This window comes from Octopus bimaculoides, chromosome 7, assembly GCF_046866305.1.
Source record: "Octopus bimaculoides isolate indiv1 chromosome 7, ASM4686630v1, whole genome shotgun sequence".
Taxonomy (NCBI): Eukaryota; Metazoa; Mollusca; class Cephalopoda; order Octopoda; family Octopodidae; genus Octopus; species Octopus bimaculoides.
In genome coordinates, this window is record NC_142934.1 from 47,245,194 (window position 1) to 47,272,755 (window position 27,562).

At 34.8% G+C, this 27,562-nt stretch overlaps 1 protein-coding gene and 1 long non-coding RNA gene across 16 annotated transcripts in view; one reads left to right on the plus strand and one right to left on the minus strand.

The window, feature by feature from the left end:
* Positions 1-27,562, minus strand: part of LOC106873190 (kinesin-like protein KIF21A) — a 194,750-nt gene that overhangs the window by 115,574 nt on the left and 51,614 nt on the right. For all 15 annotated transcript variants that reach the window (XM_052969489.2, XM_089355273.1, XM_089355278.1 and 12 more), the window contains exon 4: positions 13,647-13,829. In XM_052969489.2, coding sequence (XP_052825449.1) covers positions 13,647-13,829 — 183 coding nt within the window. The remainder of the gene's footprint in view (positions 1-13,646; positions 13,830-27,562) is intronic.
* Positions 23,676-26,911, plus strand: LOC149134692 (uncharacterized). Its single transcript, XR_016242626.1, has 2 exons — positions 23,676-24,966; positions 25,256-26,911. It is a non-coding gene; the product is annotated as an uncharacterized LOC149134692 (long non-coding RNA).

The window sequence follows — 27,562 nt, forward strand, 5'->3', positions numbered from 1 at the left end:
AAGATAAATTTGATTCCTTAAAAAATATGACACAGAAGTACGTTTAGAATATGTTCAGTGTCACCATAGTAGGTAGGGAATTAATAAACCTTCCTTCTTAGGTTAGTATTCTAAAATAACAATGTCTAATTTTCCAGCTCAGCTTTAAGCATTTCCTGCCAATACTGACAGAATACTAGGATTTCAAGCGTGTATCTTTTATCTTTCACTTGTCTCAGTCATTTGACTGTGGCCACACTGGGGCACTGTCTTGACGGGGTTTTAGTCAAATCAATCTCAGGGCTTATTTTTTTAAGCCTAGTACTTATTCTATTAGTCTCAATTGCCAAACTGCTAAGTTACAGGTCGTAAACACCAACACTGGTTGTCAAACAAGGGTGGGATATAAACAGACACAAAAACACATACATACATACATACAAACTATGGGCATCTTTCAGTTTCTGTCTACCAAATCCACACACAGGCTTTGATCAGACCAAATCTATAGTAAAAGACTCTTGTCCAAGGTACCGTTCAGTAGGACTGAACACACAACCATGTGGTTGGGAAGCAAGCTTCTTAACAAACTGCTATGCCTGCACCTAGAGTAAAATTTTGTGCTTAATTGATATTAAATATTTATAGACTGATAAGTTGCAATGAGTAACATAATTTCATCACACTATTTGACATTCCAGGGTTAATATCAGTAATATTCTGGTTTCAATTCACTATACTATCTGCGAACATTGGCCTTATGTCTCTTGAAAGATCTCAGTTTTATTAGCATATTACTCTAACCAAAGGTTGGCATGTTTGTACAAAATTGGTTTGGTTCATGCTCTACGATGGATGCAACACCCGATATTTTGGGTGTTTTAGTAATTTTATTTCTGCTCAAAATTCTCTAAATCACATTTTCATGACATGTTCATTTTTCAAATGTAAACATTTCACACAAATTATCATTAATATCATTTTAATTTATAAGAATGAAGACTGGGGAAAGTAATGTAAACATGAGAATTCTTCTACTTCCTATGGCCACATCAATTTCAGCTATAGTCTGTGTATATCCTGGTCTCTAGTGTTTTTTTTTTGCTAAATTGCTGCATTTTACAAAGGTTCCTTCTTTCTTCATATACATGTTTTAGTCATTGGACTATAGTCAAACGGGGGCACCACTTTGAAGGGTTTAATCAAGCAAGTAGACCCCACTATCTTTTTTAAAGCTAGGTACTTTTTCTTTTGGCCACTTTTTTCTGAACTACCAAGTTATGGGGACAAACCAATGCCAGTTGTCAAACAGTGGTGGGGGACAAGCACACGTGCACATGCACACACACAAACAAAAACAAACACACACGAAGATGCAAACACACACACACATGGTGGGCTTTTTTTCAGTTTTCATCAACCAAATTCACTCACAAGGCTTCATTTAGCCTTGGGCTACAGTACAAAACACTGAACCTAGAACAATGTGGCTAAGAACCAAACTTCTTACCACACAACCATACCTGTGCTTATGATATTGAGATTTATTTATTTTATTTTGTTAACCTATCATGAGTGAACAGAAAAATATGGCTACCTGCTCAGAGATGAAAATGATAAAAATAACATGTCTAAGAAAAAGAACCAAATGCCCACAGGTGCAAGTGTGGCAAGAAACTTGCTTCCTAACTACATGGTTCTAGGTTCAGTCCTCTTTTGTGGCACCTAGGGCAAGTGCCTTCTATTATAGCCTCAGGCCTACCAAATGTGAGTGGATTTGGTAGACAGAAACTGAAAGGAACCTGTCGTGTGTGTGTGTGTGTGTGTGTTTCCTCCCACCCATCATTACTTATCAATGTTTGTGTTTACATTCCCATAACTTTGTGGTTCGGCAGGGAGACTGATAGAATAAGTACTAGGGCTTAAAAAGTAAGTCCTGAGGTCAAATTGTTTGACAAACCACTTCAAGGTGGTGCTCCAGCATGGCTGCAGTCAAATGACAAAGAAATAAAGGAAAAAGAGCCTGATGCGGCCTCATGGCTTGCCAGTCCCCAGTCAAACTGTCCAACCCATGACAGCATGGAAAACGGACATTAAACGATGATGATGATGATCTGTATATAGACATGGTACCATGTATTTTGATATTTGAAAAATGTTATCCCTTACCAATAAATACAACTCAAGTAAAGGTTTCTACAATATAAATATAAATAAAATACAATATAAATAAAGCTGTAAAATTGCTAACAGTTAAAACCAACTTGAAAATACATAAATACAGAATAGTATAAATATAAAATTGACAAAATTTTAAAACTGATTTCATAAAAACTGGTCAATTCTCTATTTATTCATCACCAATAACAGCAGTAGAGTTGAAGCACAATTTATCTGTTAACCTTTTGGAATACACCAGATTTTAATAGCAAAAGATATGAAGTATGTTACAAACAAAGAAACTTCATTCTTTTTCTAATGCAATTAGCAAGAATGAATATATTTTTGTAATGTAATCAATTCAATAATGTATTTAATTTAAAAGGTGAAAAATAGTTTCTCTTATTGTCAATTAAGTAATACATTACTCTCAACAACTAGTTAGATTAACACTGAAATAATATCTAAAAGCAATAGAATTTTCCAATTAAAACAGTAGTATTATGATGGGAATCAAGTTTTAATATAGCATCGTTTGTCGTTCATTACACTAGTGTACTGTCAAAAGTCTGCACTGCTATGTGAATGACAAAGACATTTAACTCTTTCATTACATTTCTGTTCAAATGTATTCAGTTTGGGTCAATTTTTAAAATAATGAAAAATTTACTAAAATAGCTCACTATGAAGTTGGTGTTTAGGACATAATATGAATTGTTGATGGAAGGTTTCCATTTAGATCATTTTAAAATTGAGAGTTTTAAGAACCTGTGATAGTATCAGGCAGGTTGGTATCAAAAGGGTTAACATTTAATGTTGTAACTCTTCAATTTAACAAAGCACAATCTACGATGTTATTCAGAAGAGTGAGAAATATATTTTTATATTTAAACAACAGATGAAGTACTTAAATGAATATAAAGGACTTCAAAAATTTATAAATACCAATCCGTAGAAGAAAATTCTCCACATTAGCTACACAAGAAGGCTTTCACTTCAAGTGACAAAAACAATTTTAGACTGATCTTCACTTTTGTTGTTCTTACATTTGCTGCCTCAGAAGATATTCTTATGGCTGCAACTATTTTTGAGACATAAAATGTATTTTGCTTTCATAGATCATGTTTTGCTTAATATCAATAATCTTAATCTGAACTTTCAAACAGAAATAGAGGAGTCATAAATTAAGGAATCCTATTAATTTTACTAAGGGGATTCTCAGTTATTTCATTTAGAAATTTTGAAACTTAATTATTATTAATCTTATTTTTTGCTTGTTTCAATTATTGGACTACAGCCATGCTGAGGCACTGCCTTGAAGGGTTTAGATGAACAAATTGATCCCAGAACTTGTTTTATTTCCAGCATGGTACTTATCTAAATTATGGAATAAGTTTAAAAAAAAAAAAAAAAAGCTTACACTGGCTGCCAAAGGACACAAACCACACACAATAAGTTTCCACACAGTTTTCAAATACCAAATTCATTCACAAGGCTTTGGTTGGCTTGGGGCAATAGTAGAAAACTTGTATAAGGTGCCATGCAGTGTGACCGAATCAAAAGCCACATGATTGCAAAGAGGGGTTTCTTAATTAGACAGTCATGCCTATATGAGCCTTTAGTATATCTCAGGAAAGTTAACATTTATTGTAGTATCACTGCCAAAAATATTTATCCAGAGAATTCAACAAAAATTTCTCAAAGAGAAATGCAGGAATTTCATGTAAGTATTTTAAATTTCTATATTTGCCTCACAAAATAGATGTTTCATCAGTTTTTATCTGGTAAACTGTTTGCAAAGTTGCAGGTGATGTTGGACCCAACCAATGTTATAAAATAGCCAAAATTAATAATCCAATTTTTTAGGAAATTCTCCAGTCTGGTTCATGAAGAACAATTATGAATAAATGAAGAACAGAAGGAGCTGATAATGCAAGATCAACCATCAAATACAGAAAAATGTCAGAAAAGTTTTGCTTTTGACATATCTCAAGAAAACAGCAGTAACAAAAATAATTTTATTGCCAAGATTTATGATTAACTTTCTTTCAAAGTTTCATTCTTCAGCAAATATTGTAAGAGTTTTGTCTTCACTCAAAAACAGTCACTTTAGTGGTGTTCAACCTTTATGTTTATTCCAGTAATGATGTTATATATCTACCAAAACACAGAATTGATATTTTCTGCAAGTCAAGTTGTCTCAATAAACTTGACTTGTCTTAACACAAAAATAGTTTCAAACAAAACATTACGCATCAAAAATAGATTGGTATATAAAACTGCTTTCTGTAATGAAATTTAGAGAGGATATATCTGATTTCCACAGTAAAATGGTTAAGCTGATCTAAATCTCTTCGAGATATTAATGTCTGAAGTGGAATTCACTACAAAAGTTTTGATAGAACACAAGAAGAAATGGCTTAAGGAGGCTCTTTATTTATTCTGGGTTCATCAAAGCACATGAGTTGAAACAATGTATGTCAATAAATATCTTGTCAATTATATAGTACTCGCTGCCAACTGCAATAACCTGTTGTTCAATTGATATGTTATTTAGACCCCAAGAAGGCCTTGATCTAAGTCTTTGTCTTTTTTTTTTCCCCCTAGTGTACTCCCAAACAATAATGATCAAAGTGATGTGTGACCTGCAGGAGATTTGACTCTTACATCTAGTAGAATGAGAGAATAGCTCTCTCTCTCTTTCCATTAGGCCAACATAGCATGCTGTTTAGCCCCAGGTCACCGTGAATGGGCAGAACTATGATCAAAGGTATTCCAGCTGCGATCATCCCATTGTTTTGAGAGTATGGACTACATTATCAAATGTGCCATTTCCCTATTTAAAATAGCAAGATGTGAGATTTAAGGGAGATTTGACAGCTATATCTAGTAGGTCAAGCAGGTGGAGAGTATGTCTGCGAGTTGGAGTTCATAATGAGAGAGAGTGAGTGAGTGTAGTAGCAAGGGAGTAAAAACTATTGTCACTTGGTAAGACAACATACTAGCTATATAGATTGAATAAGAAAATTTATGTGGTTACACATTAGAAGTGGCAGCCAAGTTTTTCATATAACACCCTACTGATTTTTAAAAAAGGAAGGACACCGTGGACATGTGGTCCTAGATACATTATATCTAAAAAATAAAATAGAATAAACAGAGCTGGAACACCAAAATTATGTCTGCTGAATCAAAACTGACCATGAGCTAAATAAATTGTCTCATTAAAAACTGTTACAGTTGATGAATGTCTGAACTGGCAGAATCACTATTGTGCCAAACAAAATGTTTAGAGCAGCATTTTTTACTGGCTTTAAGTTCTAAGTTCTAATTTCATCAGGATGGATTTTGCTTTTCATCCTTTTGGAGTTGATAACATACCAGTCGAGCATTTGGGGATCAATGTAATCAACTAACTCTCTCAACCAAAATTTCAGGATTTGTGCTTATATTAAAAAAAGAATTCTTTTTGTATTCATAATCACACATTTTGCAAGGAATATTGTTGTTTAAACCCAATATAGTCCTGATGGGGCAGCCACTATCAAAAGTTATCTAGCTGTAAACATCAACTGTGATTTTGGAAGTCATTATGGTTCTTTTTTCTTTCTTTTTTTTTAGTATCTACAACTTCTTTTTAAGAGGAAGACTTTAGTTGCTATTCCTAGCAAGTTGAATGACTACATACAGACTGTCATTGGAGTTTGTCTGAATTCTATAAATTATCATCATCAAGACAAGCAAACTGACAATCATGAGAACATTGGAAATAATGCCTTGTGGCATTTATTCCAGCTCTTTACATTCCAAGTTCAAATCTCACCAAAGTCAGTGTTGCCTTTCATCCCTCTGGGGTTGATAAAATAAAGTATCAATTAACTACTAGGATCATTGATACTGACTTACTCCCTCTTTTGAAAATTGCTGGCCATATGCCTAAATCAGAAACCATTCTCATTAATATTATTATTAAGGTGGTAGAATCATTAGTAGATTTGACTAAATTCTTTGTAGTATTTCTTCTGGCATTACATCCAAAGTTCAAATGCCACTAAGGCTGACTTTACCTTTTATACTTTCGGGATTGATAAATTAAGTACCAGTGAAACACTAGGGTTGATGTAATTGACTAGTGTCCTCCTTCAAAATTTCAGGCCTTGTGCCTTTAGTAAAAAAGATTATTATTATTATTATTATGAGGGTAAATGGCCTAGTGGTTAGGGCATTGTACTCACAATCTAGTAATCATGATTTCAATTCCTAGACTGAGTGGTGCGTTGTGTTCTTGGGCAAAACACTTCATCTCGTACATTGCTCTCCGATCATTTTGACACCTGACGCATGGCACACCGTGCACATGTTCAAGGCCACATTGATTTGATGGAGAGAGTGAGTTAATGTGCAGAACAAACATTTGATCCCTATAAACAAATCATTTGTGCAGGTCGTTCGGCAAAAACTAAACACACACAGGTCATCTTTGACAGGAGGGTCCATTATTATTACAATTAAAGCTTGAGTTACAAAAGAAAAAAAAATTTCCCTGCGTTGAATGAAATACCAGCATGAATTAATGAAAAATTCCATCATTATACAGTATTATTAGAAATACCACCACAGACTTGAGAATTATCAAACTAGTTTCTCCACACCAGTTTAGAAACCTCCTTGCTGAATACAAGATGAAAGGAGACAACATTATAGCATCTTTTATTTTATTAAATTATTTTTTCTGGGTTACACACGTGAAGCAAAATAATTTCCTGTAAGTCAGCATATATATTATCTTTCATCCACTGCTACAATAACAAAACCTGTTAGACAACAAAAGTGAATTCATCTAAATTCCTCTAACAGTTGGGTTATGCTTAGTGGTTTCTCTGATTATGTTCACCCCGCCATTCCAAAAGAAGTTATATAAGTTATATACTGAACCTGAAAGCATGAGGTTGGGAAGCAAACTTCTTAACACACAGCCATACCTGCACTTTATAATGTGGATCATCCTAGTCTGAATGCACATGCATTTCATATATGAAAGGCTTTTAGCTTCCATCAACCAAATTTCACACACAAGGCACTGATCAACCCATGGCTATAGTGGAAGAAACCAGACAGTAGCATTCAAACAGTGAAAACAAACTCTTAGCCATATGGTTCCACTGTGTGCATATGCGTCTCTCCTCGGTTAAACTTATAAACTATTTTATCTTTTACTTGTTCCAGTCATTTAACTGCAGTCAAGCTGGGGCACAAACATACATAAGACACACACACACACAATGAGCTTCTTTCAGTTTCCATCTACCAGATCCACTCACAAGGCTTTGGTCAGTCTAAGCGTAGAGTAGAAGATACTTGCTCAAGGTGGCATACAGTGGGACTGAACCCAGAACTATATGGTGGGAAAGCAAACTTCTTACCATGCAGTCACACTTGCATCTACATTCAAGTTACAACACAAATATTTAATAAAAAACCTTAACCCTTTTAATACCAACCCTGTTGAAACTACCTATACTATAAAGTTCATAATCAAATTACAACTTCTACCAAAATTTCATTTCATTGTAACATTTAAGATTCTAGTTGGTCAATAGCATAATAGATAAGGCTACAGCTATTTTACTAAACCTTAAAGTCTTGAATGCATTGAAACTTAATTAAATAACATAGGTAGTCTGTTAAAAATACAATCACAAAAGGGTTAAAATCTGCATGGGAGCAATTTGAAAAACAAACAAAAAAATCAATATAAGTACCACCAATGAGAGCAATATAAGAGGTGTTAAGGAACAAACAAAAGAACATTGGTGAGCATCATTAATGACGCAGATATGAGGGGTGCAAGGGAATAGAAACAAAGGACTAAATCATAGTATTTAGTTTTGTCTCCTGTATAAAGATCTCAAATTCCAACCAGATCAGCATAACTGTTCATATATTCCAGATCGATAAAATAAGTATCAGTTATTTATTGAGATCAATGTGACTACATCTTACAAAATTTGGTTCTTGTTTAGTTCCTGGTCGGTCTTGATTAAACAAACCTATGATCAAAGTGTTCCACCTGTCACTATTCCTTCTGTTTTTTCCCCCCCGCAAGTAGAGTATTTAAACTACATCATCCAAAGTGTCCTTCATTTAAAACAGTATAGTGTTAGATGGTAATTCAGAGGACATCCATTTGCTATTTCAAGCAGATCAAGTCACAATGTACAGGTCTCTTCTGTGTGCCAATGTGAGAAACCTTGACTATCATTATTAACATAGTATTTATTGATATAATTATATAGTTGTATTTTGTTTCATCATAGAGGAAGAGAAGCTCACATAGATCACCATCTTTAATATTGTGGAGGGAGGGAAGAAAGGATGATTTATATCATTGCAATAATGAGTAACAAACATTTCAAAGTTACCTAACTACAAACTAGAGAGCTGGCACAAATATGGGCAAAAGAGTAGAGAACTCCTCTGAAAGTATGTTACCTAAGGGCCAGGTGGTAGTTTTAAATTGGGTGATGGGTTAACTGTTTTTTTTTTTTCTTTAAACCAGTGAGATTATATTTCCCTCTACAGTTACAGACTAAGATGACCCACATTATAAAGCACATTAAACATATCAAGATAAGGCTCCGACATCTAAATCACACATGACAGAATGATTAAAAACCAAATGCATTCAAAAGAACCAACTGCTCATTATGATCTGTATGAAATATATACTCTTCAACAAAAGTCCTACTCAAAGATATTAGATAAAATTGGTATAATTTCTATAGTCATGAAACTTCATAAAATAATAACCAAATTCAAGACGAACTCCTAAACTAAGACTAGAGAACAACCTCATTTTACATAATTTAACCACTGGCTAGTCATTGGTCAAGTGGTGGATTTCACACAAATGACCACATGTTTCATACAGTTTCACTGAATGCCTCAAATTTCTAACATTTAATCAGTTTTTCACTTTCATACTCTTCTTTTTCTTCGTCTTCATCCAAATATTTCCCTCCCCTCAGCCCACCCTGTCAGTTACATTGCCCTGAACAGATGGAGACAATGTAGTGAGAATTTCCCTACATTTGTCAGTGTCAGTGCTACAATAAAATATACCCAGTACACAGTAAAGTTGTTGGTAAACACTGGAGACACAGAGTCAGGAGAACCCTTCACTTATTAAGGACATGACAACCTCTAGGGGTCCTAATGTGACATTAAAGTGGTTGGTATTAGGAAGAGCATCCAGCAGTAGATACCATGCCAAAATGAAATATACAAGTAATTCTTAGATCATACATAAAGGAGCAGTAACTCCAAATAAGAACTGACTTGACCCAGGATGACCAGTCCAACCCATGTCAACATGGGAAGTGAAAATAAACTGAGATGATGATGATGATACTGATAAGGATGATTCTGTTTGTATCTTTACTGCATAATAAAAGTTACAACCTTAGTGTTAGTAAAGGGATTTAATCCTCTGCCATTCTTTGTTGGAACAACTGTTTAATATAATTGGGTGCCCTTCCTACTGGTAATCACTTAACCCAAAAGTAGAAGTGGAACATATTGTCAATCAGGAAAACAGGAGTCAGCAGAGTTATGTGCTAACAAGAGCGCAATATAATGGCTTTAGTAAGGTCCCAATTCATGATCATGTGGTTAGAAAACCAGTTAAGAGTCCGTATTTATTTTGCAAAAATAATGAATGTCACAATGGCTGACTGAAGATCTAAAGCTTCAGGCAGTGAGCTGGCAGTAACGCTAGCACGCCAGGCGAAATGCTTAGCAGTATTTCGTCTGCTGTTACATTCTGAATTCAAATTCCGCCAAGGTCAATTTTGTCTTTCATCCTTTAGGGGTCGATAAACTAAGTACCAGTTACACACTGGAGTCGATGTAATCGACTTAATACCTTTGTCTGTCTTTGTTTGTCCCCTCTATGTTTAGCCCCTTATGGGCAATAAAGAAATAAGATTATTATTATCATTATTATTAGGGCGGCGAGTTGGCAGAATCATCAGCATGCCAGGCAAAATACTTAGCAGTATTTCCTGTATTCTGAGTTCAAATTCTGCCAAGGTCGATTTTGCCTGTCATCCTGTTGGGGGTCAATAAAATAAGTATCAGTTGAGTACCCACCAAATTTCAAGCCTTGTGCCTATAGTAGAAAGGATTATCATCATTACTGTAGTCAAATGATAGAAATGGTTCAGCACCTTGTGGGATTTAGCTATATCATTTTATATTCAAAATTTAAATCCCACCACAATCTACTTTTTATCTTTCAAGGGAAGCGACTAAATGAAGTCTTAGGCATGAATTGATGCCAACTCAAATGACACTGTCTCCAGATTTGTGACCCCAATATTATCAGGTTGAAGGGATTAATCGAGACAATACAACACCAGACGAAATGCACTGCAGTATTTTATTTCATTCTACTTGGGTCTAGTTCAAAACCTACAGAGACTAATTTATATCAATTAGTACCAGAAGTAAAACAATAAAATCTGCTAAAACCAGGGCGGTGAGCTGGCAGAAACGTTAGCACACTGGGCAAAATGCTTAGCGGTATTTCGTATGTCTTTACGATCTGAGTTCAAATTCCGCCAAGGTCGATTTTACCTTTCATTCTTTTGAGGTCAATAAATTAAGTACCAGTTGTGTACTGGGGTCGTTCTAATTGACTGCCCGCCCCAATAAAAAATTCAGGCCTTGTGCCTACAGTAGAAAAGAATCTGATAAAACCTACGAATGATCTGTTCTGTGTCAGTAAAATTGTACAAAACATCACAAAGAATTTATTCTAGTTTGAACATTTTGTAATATCAGGAATATACTAAGATCCACTTAGTGCAATTCAATAAATACTGTCCAACTTAGGTAACTCTCAGACAGGTTTCAGTGAATAGTTGAATCAAAATATGGTCTGCTCCAGGGGTTCTCAAACATTTTTTTTTCCAGGGTCTCCATTTTTCACATCTGGCAATGTTGGAGAAAACACTGTAAAATGGGTGGATGCCATCAAACAGACATTTTATGGATATCAAGACTAATGTATGATTTGTTAACTATATTTGGAAATCAAGATTTCCACAAAAAATATTTAAGTGCATGTGTGTGTGTGTGTATGTATATATACACACATACACACGCACACTATTTACTAAATTAGAGAGTGTATCATTGATAAGTTGTTGCATGTGAATACTTCAAAATTACATGCTATTACAAATCTTACATACCTCTGTAATTTCTCTTGCATATCCTGGTTTAAGAAATGTACATTAAAGACAATAGACTGCCTAAGTAAACAGAAACAGTGGAGGATTTTTTCATCATGTTTATTTTGTAGGCTGGTAAACACATGGAAAATATTGCACCCTAAAGTTTCCCAAGTGAAACTATTTACTAAATACATATACAAGCACACAGTAGCAAATTTGCAAATTAATTCTCTCTGCTCAACACTGGGAAAGCTACAAAAAGTATATACTTTGCAAATATCTTTGAAGTTAATTTTAATCATGTATTATTAAGAACCTCTTATAAAAGAAATAATGAATCTTAAAACAAAAATGAAACAAGTTATTTCTTGAATGAGTTTACACTTATTACCACAACACTTTTCAAGTAGCCAATACTAGACATACACAATGATTCATTTTCACTAGACAGCTGTGAATCAGTAACATGTCTCAGAACAGAACTAGAGAAATAAAGAAATGAATCATCACACTGAATGATATGAATATTTCTAAAAGTGTTAAATTGTAAATTACTGTATGATGAAACACAAAGCCTGTTAGTCTTCCAGATTGTAGATTGCGACAGATGTAAGTAGATAAAAAAGACAGAACAATTATTTTCTCCTCTCCAAAATAAATACCCAAACAAATTATTCCAACTTTGACATCAACAGAATTACTGTTACTTATTTTATAGACCCTCTGAAAATGAAAATGTTCATCTCAGCAAATATCTAAACTCCAGTCCATGATACAAAAGATTATGCTATCATTCTCAACATTTCAACACGTTTCCCATACTGTTATGGGTTAGACAAAGCCCTTACACAACGTACTGCTCCTAGTTGTAGTTTCTGATTTTTTTTCTGTGCCAGCACCCTTGCCACTTCTTTTTTGATGCATTATTCTCCCTCCAATACATTTCATCAATATTGCAACATTTTTATTCACCCAAACACTCCATAGTCCATGCCTGTGCAGTTATCTCTCAAACCATACATTCACTGATGTAATACTCAACTGTTCACTTGGCTTACTTAATGCTGCTCCTGTCAAGTAAATTTAATGTTATACACCCAATAGAACAAACTCTCTTCCTTCTTCTGTAGCTTCCATGCAACATCCACATTCAATGTTCCCAGCTATCATACTATGCAGTATAAATTCCTTACACACAGTCTATATAGCTGACCTTTCACATAGAGACAGCAATCTTTATTTCTAATGGAGGCAGCCATTTCATGCATTCCATCCACCTCATCAACTGTTTTTGAATTTAAAGTATTCAGTTTGATGTTCCTATCTGTGTTAAATATTCACAGCTTTAGTAGCTGGAAGAACTTGTAGTTCAAGTATAAGGCTCTATGTACATTCAGACTTTTTTAAAAATGAGAAACAGTTAAAGTTGATTGACTTTCACCACCTTTCCAATGCCAAACTTGAAGGGTTTAAAACTAAAATAAGGAGTAAAAGACTAATAATTTTGGGCACGCTGTTTAGCAATCTAGTGTTCATCAATTTACCTAATTCCTAAGAAGTAGTCATTTTTTAAAATATTAAACAGCAATTATGAAAATATTAAAATGTTATTGTTTTGTAAAAAAAATTGAAGTATGTTCTTGAACAACTCATTATTACAATTGACACATTGGCTTTCATATGAAGTCTTAATTTTGAAACAAAGCCAAAAATTCTAAGTGAAGAACACAAGTGATTACATTGATATCAGGATTTAACTGGCACTTATTTTATTGCCCCCACCCCAACTGGAGAGAGATTAATTCACAATGAAAAGGAAATACAACTAAATATTGCAAAACATCCATCACATGCCATCAACTGTGCATAAACTATTAAGGTCCATAGTCACATATTTAGGTGCAAAGCATAATAAATTTATTTTTAAACTTGGGGATGGTCATTTTTTTTTTTTGCCAATTAAACACACACATTCATATTATTTGTAGTAGATATGCCTGTCAACGTTCTTTCATCGCACACTCTGTAACCTCATCAGTGACACCGTCCCAGGTATCTCCTCTTGTCCTTATTCCATTGTCCTGTGGTAATTATCTATCTGTGCATGCACTTATATGTGTATGTGTTTAGTGAGTGTGTCTTGTGTGCACGTGTAAAGGTTATAATAAATTTAATGAAGCCTAGCGCAAAGGGTTGTTTTTTAAAAGCTGATCTGGGTCTAAACAATATATCAAAAACATTAGACATGAAAATAAAATTAGTCCTTACCTCCATGAACTGAACAGAAACTTTAAATGTAGGTGGAGGTTGGTTATTCTCCATAGCTTCTTTCTTGCGTTTGTCAATGCCACTAAATAGATGTCCAATAGCTCGAGGTATTATGCCAATATCTTCTAGTGGGACATCCACATCAAATCCACTCCCCATTGTATATGTCTTGCCAGAACCAGTCTGAAAAATATTGTTTGTTGTTTATAAATTTTTTTTAGAAAATCTCAAACTTTAAAAGAACAGCTTTAAAATTAAGACATCAATACATTGAATTGTTTAATTTCATTACAGACACACACACACATATATATATATATATATATATATATACATACACACACACACATATATATATATATATATATATATATATATATATACATACACACACACACATATATATATATATATATATATATATATATATACATACACACACACATATACACGCACACATAAATAAATAAATATATATATACATACATATATACTCCCCACTACATACACATGCAGTTATGGTGTGAGAGGAATCTCAACTCTTGATGGCATCATAGGGGCACCATTGTGATAGACAGTAATATCCTGGGAATTTAAAACCTGGTAGAACCCATTCCTCTCTAGGTTTGGAAACAGCTATTTCTTTGTTCAAAGAGAAAGTGTATGTCTGAGACAGACAGACAGACAAAGAGGAATCAATTCCAGTACTTGAGTGGTATTTTATTGACTCCAAAAGGACAAATGTCAAAATTGAACATGGCAGTATTTGAGCTCTGAACTAAGAGAGCCAGAACAAATACAAAGCATTCCACCCAATGCTCTAATGATTGCTAATTGGCCCCTACAATTCATTTGTTTATAGGTCTCTTTTTCCCAAGCTAGCAAGGATTAAATGAATATAATTACTGAGACATTGTCTTTCGACCAGCTGCCCTTCCTGTCGTAACCCTTATCTGTTTTTCAAGTAAAGAATTCTTTTATTCTGCACATCTTGGAAGGAGCAAAGCCAGTAAATGCTTTGTTGACAAAGGAAACGGCAATAATGCCCCCACTTATAACTCAGCAAGTTTTGGAGAAACACAAATACATGTGTACATTGCCAGTACCGCCTGACTGGCCTTCATAGGATTTTTGAGCAATATCATTGCCAGTGCCCCTGGACTGGTTCTTGTGCGGGTGGCACATAAAATACACCATTTCGAGTGTGGCCATTGCCAGTACCGCCTGACTGGCCTTCATGTGGGTGACACGTAAAAGCACCCACTACATTCTGAGTGGTTGACGTTAGGAAGGGCATCCAGCTGTAGAAACTCTGCCAAATCAGATTGGAGCCTAGTGTTGCCATCAAGTTTCACCAGTCCTCAGTCAAATCATCCAACCCATGCTAGCATGGAAAGTGGATGTTAAACGATGATGATGATGATGACACGCACATACTCACACACACAAAGGGCTTCTTTCAATCTCTCAACCAATTTTACTTACAAGGCTTTAGCCAATCAGGGATTTTAGAAGAAAACCTTTGCTCAATGTGTCATGCAGTGAGACTGAATCCAAAAGTAGGTGTTTGCAGAGCACTTTTCTTTATAATACAAACTTGCTTGGACCTTTAACCATGCCCGCACCTATACACATATATAAACATGCATGCATATGTACACAGAAATACATATTATTATTATTACTGTCATTAAGACAGCAAGTTGGCAAAACCATTAGCATGCCTGACAAAATGCTTAGTGACATTTCACCTATCTTTACGTTCCAAGTTCAAATTCCAACAAGGACGTCTTTGCTTTTTGTCCTTTTGGGTCAATAAAATAATTACCAGTTGAGCATTGGAGTCGAAATTTCTGGCCTTGTGCCAAAACTTGAAACCATTATTATTATTATTGTCATAGATAACTGCTGCCACATTACTTCAAGTTTAGTTCCAAAGAAATATTCAGCTACTTTATCAACAAACGGTTATCACAAAAAACCCCCCAAAAAAACCATCTTTACAGCATGAAATTTATGACATGTTAACACAATATAAGATTTATATATAGTTATTTGATTACATAATACTTCCTAACTCCCTCACACTACTACTTGTAAATAACAAGGGTGCATGTGTGCATTATAACTTGGACTGTGGCCATGCTGGGGCACACCCTTCAAAGTTTCAGTAGATTATCAACACCAGCCATCATCATTTAACATCTATTTTCCATTTGCATGCGTTGGACAGTTTGATAAGAGCTGGCAAATCAGAAGGCTGCACCAAGCTCTGTTGTCTGCTTTGGCATGGTTTCTACAAATGGATGCCATTCCTAATGCCAACCATTTTTTATAAGGTACTAGCAGCTGTAATGAGGTCACCAAATAACTTACAGAACAAGAACGCCTCAACTTGGTTGGGGAAGAAATATTGAGAGAGAAGAAAAAAAAAGGGCATCTTACATTAGAGGAGAAACATGGCTGAAAGCAAAGTCAACCAGACATATATGGATACAACCTGACAAATAAGATACCACTGGATTTTTATTCACATTGATTCCGCCACCACCATCACCTTGCATTAATTGCACAGATATCCACCTTTCATACAGTTTCTATCTATCGTACATTTAAACTCACAATACTTTGGCTAACCTGAGGCTATGATAAAAAAAACACTTTCTCAAGGTGCCACAAAGTGGCATCAAACCCAGTTCCACATAATTACGAAGTGAATTTTTTTCAACACACAGCAATGCCTGCTTCCATATACTTTATTAAAACAAATGAATCAACTGTAATTATGGTAGATATAAATCTATGCAATGACATGACAAATTAATGCCATTATGTTCAGTATTTTAAAAGGTTAAAAATTTAAACTTAACCTAAGCTGGTTACTTCGTAAACTGATAGATATATGCCATTTATTAAATTAGTCATAACGACTCTGAAATATTCATTTAACTAATTACATTTAAGAGGATTAATAGTGAAACTTTCAATTAATTCCTCTACTCTTGAAACTGATTCAATTTTGTTTAAAATGAGAGAACTCTTCAATCATATAGGAGATATGCGCAATGACAAGCATACTACACTCACTCACACGTGCTTGCATGCAAAAGAGCACTTACAGACATACTTGCACACAAAGAGTATGTGCTTGCAGACAAACCACATGCATACAATTACTTGCACACCATACACATGCATGTATGCAATGAATCACAGATAAAACAGAAAGCCCACAGACATTAATGCAATCATAGTTATATAATTAACAAGCGCAAATCCTGGCAACATGGTTTCAGGTTGACTCCACTGAGTGGCACATCATGTAAATGTCTTCACCAAAGACTTGGAACAACCTAAGAATTATGAGATTTGAAAGACAGAAACAGTGGAAGTTCAGAGGTACCATTTGTAAGCTTAATCTTATCAACACTAGCTTTGGGGTCTTTAGCAGAAAGCACTCTGCTGCAGAGATTCATCCCAAGTCTCCATATTCAAGATAACTTTCTCCCTTCCACCTATTAACCTTGTTGAAGGCTCCAAAAATATCATGGGTGCTGTCCTCCCTCCTCTGATTAAGATATTTAAAAGTGAAGACGCAACAGTTACTTTAATATGTAGCCGATACTTATTGGGCCTCCTCAGAGACTGAAGATGTTTGTACATTTAAGTAGAATTGTAGTCTACAACTACACAAGTCACACCTAAACAAAAGTACGGTCTATAACCACATGAAATACATTATAAAGTAGAAATGTAGTCCAAGTGTTATCTACAGCTATACAAGTTGTAGTTCTGCTCTCACATTTGAGATGGTGTTGCTGCAAACCTGTACATTCTAAACCTGACTGATTATACAGTACTCCGCAACATGCTCCAGCATTGGACCCACAGATACACGGTCTCACCTCCCTGTGTTTTCTACCACTACTATAATGGTGTCTGCTCCTCGTAGCTGATTAGGCTCATGCCATTCAAGTACTCACAACCTGCTTATCTTTCTTCTACCTACTTTTGTTGTGTCCAATTACCTCAGGTTCCACACTAATCACTACACACACATTTCTGCCTTCAGCCTTCTTGAACTCTTTTCTTGCTCATGTCTTTTCTGTAGGTGTTGATTACCAATGGTTCAACAGAAACTTTAATGGCATCAATCTCACCAATCTCAAATGGCCGACAGTCCTCCTCCCTCCAGACCAAGAAAAAGAAAATCCTACACTGCAGTGACACAGTAAATATGACTATTTGCTTCCATATAGGAACCTAATGAATGAATTAAGATGACAGGCAAACAAAATACCTGTTGTACTTAGTTACCTTCCTTTAGTTCAGAGCTCAGCTCCTGCTGGGTGTTGCCTCTGCTTTTCATACTCAGGGAATTGATAAAATACCAGTATTTTATGTCATTCTCCTCAAAATATGCAGTTTTGTACCAATGATAAAAAAGAAATAGTTATTTTTATACATTTTGACATGAGATAATCTTGTCAGGACTAGCTAACTTGCATTGTTTTGGTATTGAAAATCAGTTGTGTATTGGGAAACAGGAAGATGGTAATTGACTTAACCTTCAGTCATAATATCCCATATAAATTTGTGGCTTTATAATTTGTTATGTGTCATTATCATAAAGGACAAATATTTGTTCTGTTCACTAGTGTGATCAATACCTTTAATGGTCAGAGGTTGGCCATCAGTGTATGGTCAGTCCTATAGAATGGAGTTGGTAACAATCATACCTTTCCAAAACAACTTAAGATAAAATTCTATAACCAGGAATCAAATTCAAGTTGCAGATTTGATTTATAGAAAGTTCATCAATTTCTATAAGGTAATTATCATCTAGACACAGACATACGGAGACACAAACAGAAACATATGCAGACATACAGATGCATGAGAGTGCACATATGCATACATGTATAGTTATTTACATGCAAGCAGATATTCAGATGCAAATAGACACAGAAAAACACAACCAGTGACACACAAGATGACAGGGAGAATACCCAGCAATTGGGGAGGAAAACTGGATAAGCAACAATGAAATTTTGGTCTCAACACACAAATACGAGCATCATCATTGTTCTAATGTCCAATTTTCCATGCTTGCATAGGTGAAACAAAATTTGTTGGGGCAGATTTTCAACAGCCAGATGTGCTTCTTATCACCAACTTTTACTTGTTTCTAAGTAAGGTGATATTTATGCCTAGTCCTTTGAATATGAATAGACAAGAGCCAGAATTGGTTTCAAAGAAAATAATCATTGCAAATGGATGACATCCCTTCTGTGAAAGTGATGTTTGTTTACAATTAATGTGCAACGTCAAAGAAAGAGAACACGCGCACATGCGCATGCATGTGAGTGTGTGAATGGCTTCTTTCAGTATCTGTCTATAAAATCTACTCAGGTTTTAGTTAGTTCAGGGCTATAGTAGAAGACATTTGCCCAAGCTGCTACAAAGTGGAACTGAACCCAAAACAATGGGGTTGCAAAGCAAGCTTCCAAACCACATAGCCATGCTTATGCCTATATATAACATCCATCCACTGGGTTATGTCTCAATGGTAGAATGGTACCACAGTAATATAATCCATAACACAGTCTTCCAGCAAGCAATAGATAGAGGATTCAAACCCTACCACCAGAGGGCATGCTTTTCTTTTAAGTATCAAATCAATGTTCAAAATATACACACACACACACACAAGGTACAATGGTTATTTGAGGACAATTATCAGTATATTGCCGAGATGGAATTTTTTTCCAGTAGATTTTCTACAACCAAACACCCTTCCTGTTCCCAACCCTCACTGTTTCCAAGTAAGGTAATATTTCCCCATGGCCAAACATGTTTCCACAGAAGACTAGATTTGAAGGACACCAATTGTATCATGGCATGCTTGTTTGCAACTATCCTATGATGTCAATATAACAAAATGCTAAAACACACATGTGCTAGGTTTCTTGCAGTTTCCATCAACCAAATCTCTTTTACTTGTTTCAGTCTTTTGACTGTGGCCATGCTGGAGCACCGCCTTTTAGTCGAGCAAATCGACCCCAAGACTTATTCTTTAGAAGCCTAGTACTTATTCCATCGATCTCTTTTGCCGAACCGCTAAGTTACGGGGACATAAACACACCAGCATCGGTTGTCAAGCGATGTTGGGGGGACAAACACACACGTACAAACATACACACACACGTACAAACATACACACACACACACGTATATATATATATACATATGTACATATATATATACATATGTACATATATATATACATATGTACATATATATATACATATGTACATATATATATACATATGTACATATATATATACATATGTACATACATATATACACATACATATATACATACACATATACACACATATACACACATACACATATATACACATATATACACATATATACACATATATACACATATATACACATATATACACATATATACACATATATACACATATACACATATACACACATATATACACATATATACACATATACACACATATATACACATATACACACATATATACACATATACACACATACACATACACATATACACATATACACATATACACATACATATATACACATATACATATATACACATATACATATATACACATATACATATATACACATATACATATATACACATATACATATATACACATATACATATATACACATATACACATATATACATCTATATACATATATACACATATACACATATATACACATATACACATATATACACATATATACATATATACACATATATACATATATACACATATATACATATATACACATATATACATATATACACATATATACATATATACACATATATACATATATACACATATATACATATATACACATATACATATATACACATATACATATATACACATACATATATACACATATACATATATACACATATATACATATATACATATATACACATATATACACATATATACACATATACATATATACACATATATACATATATACACATATACATATATACACATATATACATATATACACATATACGACGGGCTTCTTTCAGTTTCCGTCTACCAAATCCACTCACAAGGCTTTGGTCGGCCCGAGGCTATAGTAGAAGACACTTGCCCAAGATGCCACGCAGTGGGACTGAACCCGGGACCATGTGGTTGGTAAGCTAGCTACTTACCACACATCCACTCCTATGCCTATTCACATTTGGTCTGCCTAGGGTCATGCATGAGACTGAACCCAAAAGCTTGTGGCTAGAAATCAAGCTACTTAACCACACAGTTACGCTTTGTATCTAAACACAGTTTGGGGAGAAAATGCTATACTGAAGTGTATTTATATATTACAAAATTATGCAGTCTTAAATGTATGCCTAAAAATAGTTGTTTAGATTATAAATTTTCCAATCCAATAATCTCTTCTTTAGAGTATATTCATAATATTTATACATATAGCTTCTGACATATCTCAGTTGTATTTCTAGCATTTCCCTAAGAATTCAATTCTAAAAATATGTTGGTATACAAGAACTTTACATAGTATTTTAAGAGTATTTCCTTTTACTAAAAATGATATATAATATGGTTTTCTATCAAAATTAACTAGTTCTATTTTCCCACAAAAACAAACAACTGGTGCAAAATAACTACTTGACCTAAACCCCAAGGTTAAGTGGTAAGAGTTGAGAAAACAAGAACAAAGTAAATTTATAGACCTTAAGAATTGTTAATACCATCTGTGAAGTTCTAAGGAATAGAGCAAAAGAAGTGTCTTTATACAAACATCTTGAAAACAAAGCTGCTGAATAATAATCTGGATGTATAATGTCAGTGTGCACACACAACGGAGTGTAAGCACCCTGAGAGAAATGTTGGACATAACAAGCATCAGATGTGGTGTGCAAGGGACAACTGTACTGGTATGGTCATGTGCTACATATGGATGAGGAAAGCTGTTTGAAGAAGTGTCACTCCCTAACAGTGGAAGGAACGCGTGGAAGAGGGAGACCCAGGAAGACATAGGATGAGGTGGTGAAGCATGACCTTCGAACGTTGGGCCTCACAGAGGCAATGATGAAAGACTGAGATCTCTGGAGACATGCTGTGATTGAGAAGACCTGGCAAGGAAAGTGAGATCACAGCCATAGCCTACACCAGTGTTGCACAACCAGCCCATTTTAAAAGTACCTTTGAATTATCGGGCAGCATTCCATGCTTGAGGAGACCTATTGAGTCAAGTAAATTAAAATCAAATCAAATAGAAATTGTAGTTGTGGCTGTTACCAGTGCTGGTGGCAAGCAATAAGCACCATTCATTAATGCATGGGTCGCTGCCAGACTGGCTCCATGTGCCGGTGGTACGTAAAAAGCACCATCCAAACTTGACTATGCCAGCCCCCCTCCTCTTCCCGGACTGGTTCCTGTGCCAGTGGAACATAAAAAGCACCATCAGAGTGGTTGGCATTAGGAAGGGCATCCAGCTGTAGAAACATTGCCAGATCAGATTGGAGCCTGGTGCGGCCTCCTGGCTTACCGTCCAGTCAAACCGACCAACCCACTCCAGCATGGAAAACGGACGTTAAACAATGATGATGATGATGATGATGATGATGATATCACTTTTATATGGTAATTAGTTATATGCTAACAGATTGCTATCAATTTTTATATGGAGACTAGTTGCAAAGACTGATATCACTTTTAAATGGTAACTGGTCACAAAACTGAAGTAGATCATATTTCAAGATGAAATAGTTGTCAAAAATTAGAAACAAATTAAGTAATGCATGTACTCCATATAAATTAACCAGACTATCTTTTCTATGCCAGTAATAAACAGGCATTCGTCTGTCATTATAAATATTTAGCTATATACACAAACTGCAGAACAGAACATTTAGATCTTTTGTTATTTACAAGTGAAAAGCCAAATATACTATTTTATTCAGGATAATCAAAACTCTGAGCAATCTGACTGAATAGGAATATAGAAAGATTGCAGAAAATTGTTGTTTATAACAAGGACTTATATGTTTAAGAGGAAATAGGTTAGTCCTAGTGACTAGTATCTTAGGATGACTGATTAGAATACAAGCTAACAATGTAAGAAGAAAAAATATGTGACTGATACTGAAGAAAAAGGAAAGAGCGACAAAGAACTCCAGCAAAGAAAAATCAAAATAAACATACACAGCTTAAAGAGAAATTGAGCTGTAAATGTTTTTGAAAGATTAGTACAAAAAAATGTGGAGACATTTCCTTTTGTTTTAATTGTAGACATATAATGATTTTGTACAAAGACAATTCAGTTATTTATCTACAAAGTCATAACTGATGAGTTGATGTACTGAGTGAGACTACTAACTTAAAGACAATGAACACAATCATACAGCCCTTTCACCATGGAACTTGCCTTGGTGTAATTTACAAATAACCTAAAAATATTAGTTTAACTGAAAACAAAAAATAATAGAAATAAAACTAGATATTTTTTTAGCCTTCAGAGTAGCACATACCAAGTCAACTCAAAGAATATCAGCTGTGACCATCCTATCATTTAATCAGCATTTCTGGGACTGATTATTTTGTGTGGGCTTCCTGTTTTAAGATGGCTGTTTGTGAATTGATGGATGTTTGGCTGTTATTTCTAACAAGTCAATTGTTAAGCTTAAAATTTATTTGTCATCCAGTTTCATATCACCACCTTGTCCTTGGGAGTCTTTATAAAAGCCCATTCATTTGAAAAAGAACTCCATGGAGGTCTCTGATCTGAGGATAACTTAATATCTTGATGTCCTTCCTCCCTCAGCTCTCCTACTCCTCAGCCCCCAACTCCTAAGTATCAGAGGCCTTGCAAAGGTCGTGAGTACAGCACTTCCTATTCTGACTAAGCAATAAGGGAAAAATTGGGGAGGGGGGATGAAGAAATACCAGTATAGGGATGGGACTAAATAGCAGTGTAGCAAATACAGAAAAATAACTAATTATCAAGTTGTTAAGATTTTCCTAGAAAGAAAAAAAAAAAACAACAATAACATCTGTTCCAATGTCCTATGAAGATAGAGTATCCACATTGATTTAGATCAGATTCTAAAGTGGGTTGACACTACCCTCCACAAAGAGGGCTTTATGAGACATGAAAGTGACAGTGAGGAAAATGATATTACAATAAGGGTTCAAGTTGATCCAGTCAACAGAACAGCCAGCTCATGGAATCAATGTGCAAGTGGCTGACCATTCAACAGACATGCATACCTTTGATGTTGTTCTAAGAGAGATTCAGTATGACACAGAATGTGACAAAGCTGGCCCTTTGAATTACAGGTACAATTCTTGTCCAGATGAGCAGGCTGGAGCAACATGAAATGAAGTGTCTTGCTTGAGGACACGACGTACCATCAGGAATCAAACTCCCAGCCATATTGACTATGAGCAGAACACCCTAACCACTAAGCCACACATCTTCAAAACAATATTACGGTGCTGTGGAAATCAACTGGATCATATTATGCAATCGCTGTCACTTCTGACCCAGATACCATACAGTATACCTTTGGTTGAAAGCTGATCACCACAAATGTAATAAACATGGTCATGCATAAACCTGTGAACTCAAACACTGAAGTCGACTTTTTGAGTTGAATAGGATCTGTTTCACAGTAATTGTTTCTCTTTACAACACATTCAATAAGAAAGTACAATTTTTCCCTGTATGATTTATACATACAACAGAGATACATAGAAAAAGAAAAGAGTATGATCAAGGTTGCATGATAGTGCTAGCTGGAGTAACTTTACATTGAGTCGTGGTATGTACAATTTCCTGCAATTCAGACAGCTTCATGGTCCCAGCAGACAAAATGGAAAAGATGTTGCCCCAGAGGATGGCGAGAGAGATGCACTGGAATAGCAACTCTGATTCACGGGACTCACACTTGTGGAAGGCCATCTCTGCCCCAATAACAGTAAGCATGAATATGGTCCAGGAGCCGAGAACGCCAGAGATCTCCACTGCCACAAGTTCAACCATAAACCTGTCAGAGAGTGACCGATATTTTGATAGTTTGCCCCTCAACCTGATGAGCAGCAGAGCCTAGGCTGGTAACAGAATAAGCCAAGCACATCAAATTGTTGCTGGAGTAGGTGTCACAGCATGAGGTATCCTAAATGAGGGACCAACCACCATGGAATGGAAATACCGTCCCTTTGGTCTAGCCCTGCTGGTTCAAGCTGACAATACATTAAATAAGGTAAATGTACTGTCCATTACATAGTTTTAGTTTCTTTCTTGTTATGACAGTTTTCAAATACATTTTCATTTTTAATTATTCCTCTGTTAACATTCATTCAAAACAATGTCTCATAAAAACCACAAATACAAAATTTATTCTTTCATCAAACTATCACATCATTGTTGTGGGCTATTTAAGTTAAACTTTCTATGTATGAAATTTACAAATCTTTACATTTTTACATGAATTTTTTGTAAAATATTTGTTTTCAATATTGAATATCAAGAATTTTCCTTTTAAATTTTAGATATTTCTTACCATTATGAACAAGCTGGAAAATGGTGATTATAGCTCCAGTAAAACAATCCAACAAAATAAATTATTTCTTGCAATATGTAAATATTTGTCTACCTGCAGATCACCAATAACTTGTGTCCTTTCTGAGAAAATAACTAATGAAGCTATGAAATGTCTGAAGAAGAATTTTTTGGAAAAGTATATATAAAGTAATATTACAGCTACAGAAAATGATGGAGGCTGAATTTCCAACTACAAGGGAACAGTTTTAATCTAAAACATGTTAAGAATGCAGTCAACAAATTAAACTGTTCACTTTGAAGTCATATTATTTGATGTCCAGTCCCATTGAGTGACTTCTTGAGTTTGTGCTTTTCTACTATAGCACCAGCTTCACCAACTTCTTAGTTAATCTGTTAGATGGAAACCAAGTGAGCTAGCGCATGCGTAAATGTAGAGATTCTACGCTTGTCACTACTTCAGCAAGAAAGTAGTGATGTTGATATTTTGTGTGGACATTATGACCAGTTGCTCTATGCTTTTAAAGACTTCTAGGATAAAAGAAGAAAAAAACAACTCCTTACTTGAAAAAGCAGGTAAGCATTGGCAGCAAAAAGAACATCTGGCTTTAAAACCCTGCTTCAAATAACGCGCCATATTTAAACTATGCTAGTTTGGAAGAAATAGATTATAAACCAAGGAACTAACTAACGAAGACTTTGGTAAAAGGGAGCTACCTCTATCAATTTCCTTCACAATTTACAGATAATAATCTGAGGACCAACTGTGTACATCTACAATACTTGGAAGATGCCTGAGACAAGAATTAATGAGTTTTTGAATTGAGAAATCTTGACTGAGTAAACAACAACAAAAGAAGAAAAAAACGATGTGAGCAAAATAGATCTTTAAAAATTCAACTGTATGAGGTCATCTTTGAGTTACAAAATGACAAAAATAAATTTCATCTTTTACTGGTTTCGGTCATTAGACTGCAGCCATTCTTGGATAATTTTAGTCAAACAAATCAATATCAGTAATTATTTTTATCTTAAGTCTGGTACTTATTCTATCAATCTCTTTTGCTGAACTGCTAAGTTATGGTGACAAATTCATCAGGCGATGGAGGGGGACAAACAAAGACATTCACACACGATGGGCTTCTTTCAGTTTTCATCTGCTAAATCTACTTACAAGCCTTTGGTTGGTTCAAGGCTATAGTAGAAGACACTCGCCCATGGTGACACACACTGTTACTGAACCCCAAAACTGTGTGGTTGTGAAGGAAGCTTCTTACCACACAGCCACAAAGGTAAACAATATCCTATCCACAAATAAATAAAGATTGAAATTTTTTTTTTTAATCAAAATGTGTGTGAAATGTGGTTACAATGCAGTATGACCTTTCCTTTATTATGGAATGAAGCCAAACTACTTTTCTATTGCTTTTCTGCTCTCTATCTAGTGGTGAAATATTTTAGTGCAGTAACCCAAATTTTGACCAAGTATAAAAGCTGTATGGAAGTAGTACAGCTTGAAGATTAATAACATTTATGAAAACTGGAATCAAATATTGCATAACTTGCTGGTCATCAACAATGGAGATAGTATTAATTGTAGGAGTAAAAAATATTTTATTTATATTAATAAACAATGTCTAAAATGTTAATAATTCATATTTTAGTAATATTAATAACAATGTCAGCATTATTTTAATTATTAGCAAAGCCTACTACATTATTATTTTAATCATTTTAAGCAAACCATTATAAGTAAAATAGTAATTATATTTTAATTACAGCCACTAATATTATTCTATAAAGGTAAAATTGGTAGGGACCAAACATATCCAATTAGGTGGCTATTCAGCAAGAAAGGTTGGAAAATGTTGGAGTACACAAGAATTTGCAGATCTATTGAATCTGCAATGGTTTAATGAAACATCTCTATTTAAATCTGAAGTACATGTGTAACATGTTCCCAATGTTCTTTGAATTCAAGAGTAAAAAATAGAATTAATTGCTGAATCTACAAACTTATAGACAGATGAAAGGCTTGACATAATTATAAATAATTTGCCAGAGAATTTTGAAGTTTTAATAGTGTATCAACATTGTTAAATATGCATGCAGAGAAAGAGAGACAGGCACACAGACAGACAGACAGTAAATAAAGAGAGCACTTGACGTAACAAGAATAACAATTAAGTGAATGGGCTGAAAATAGATGGAGTGGCATTGTAAAGAGACTGAAGGTGAAGCATCATTTTCAGTGCATTACAGCCTACAGTGAGGTCATGTAAACTAAATCAGAAAGG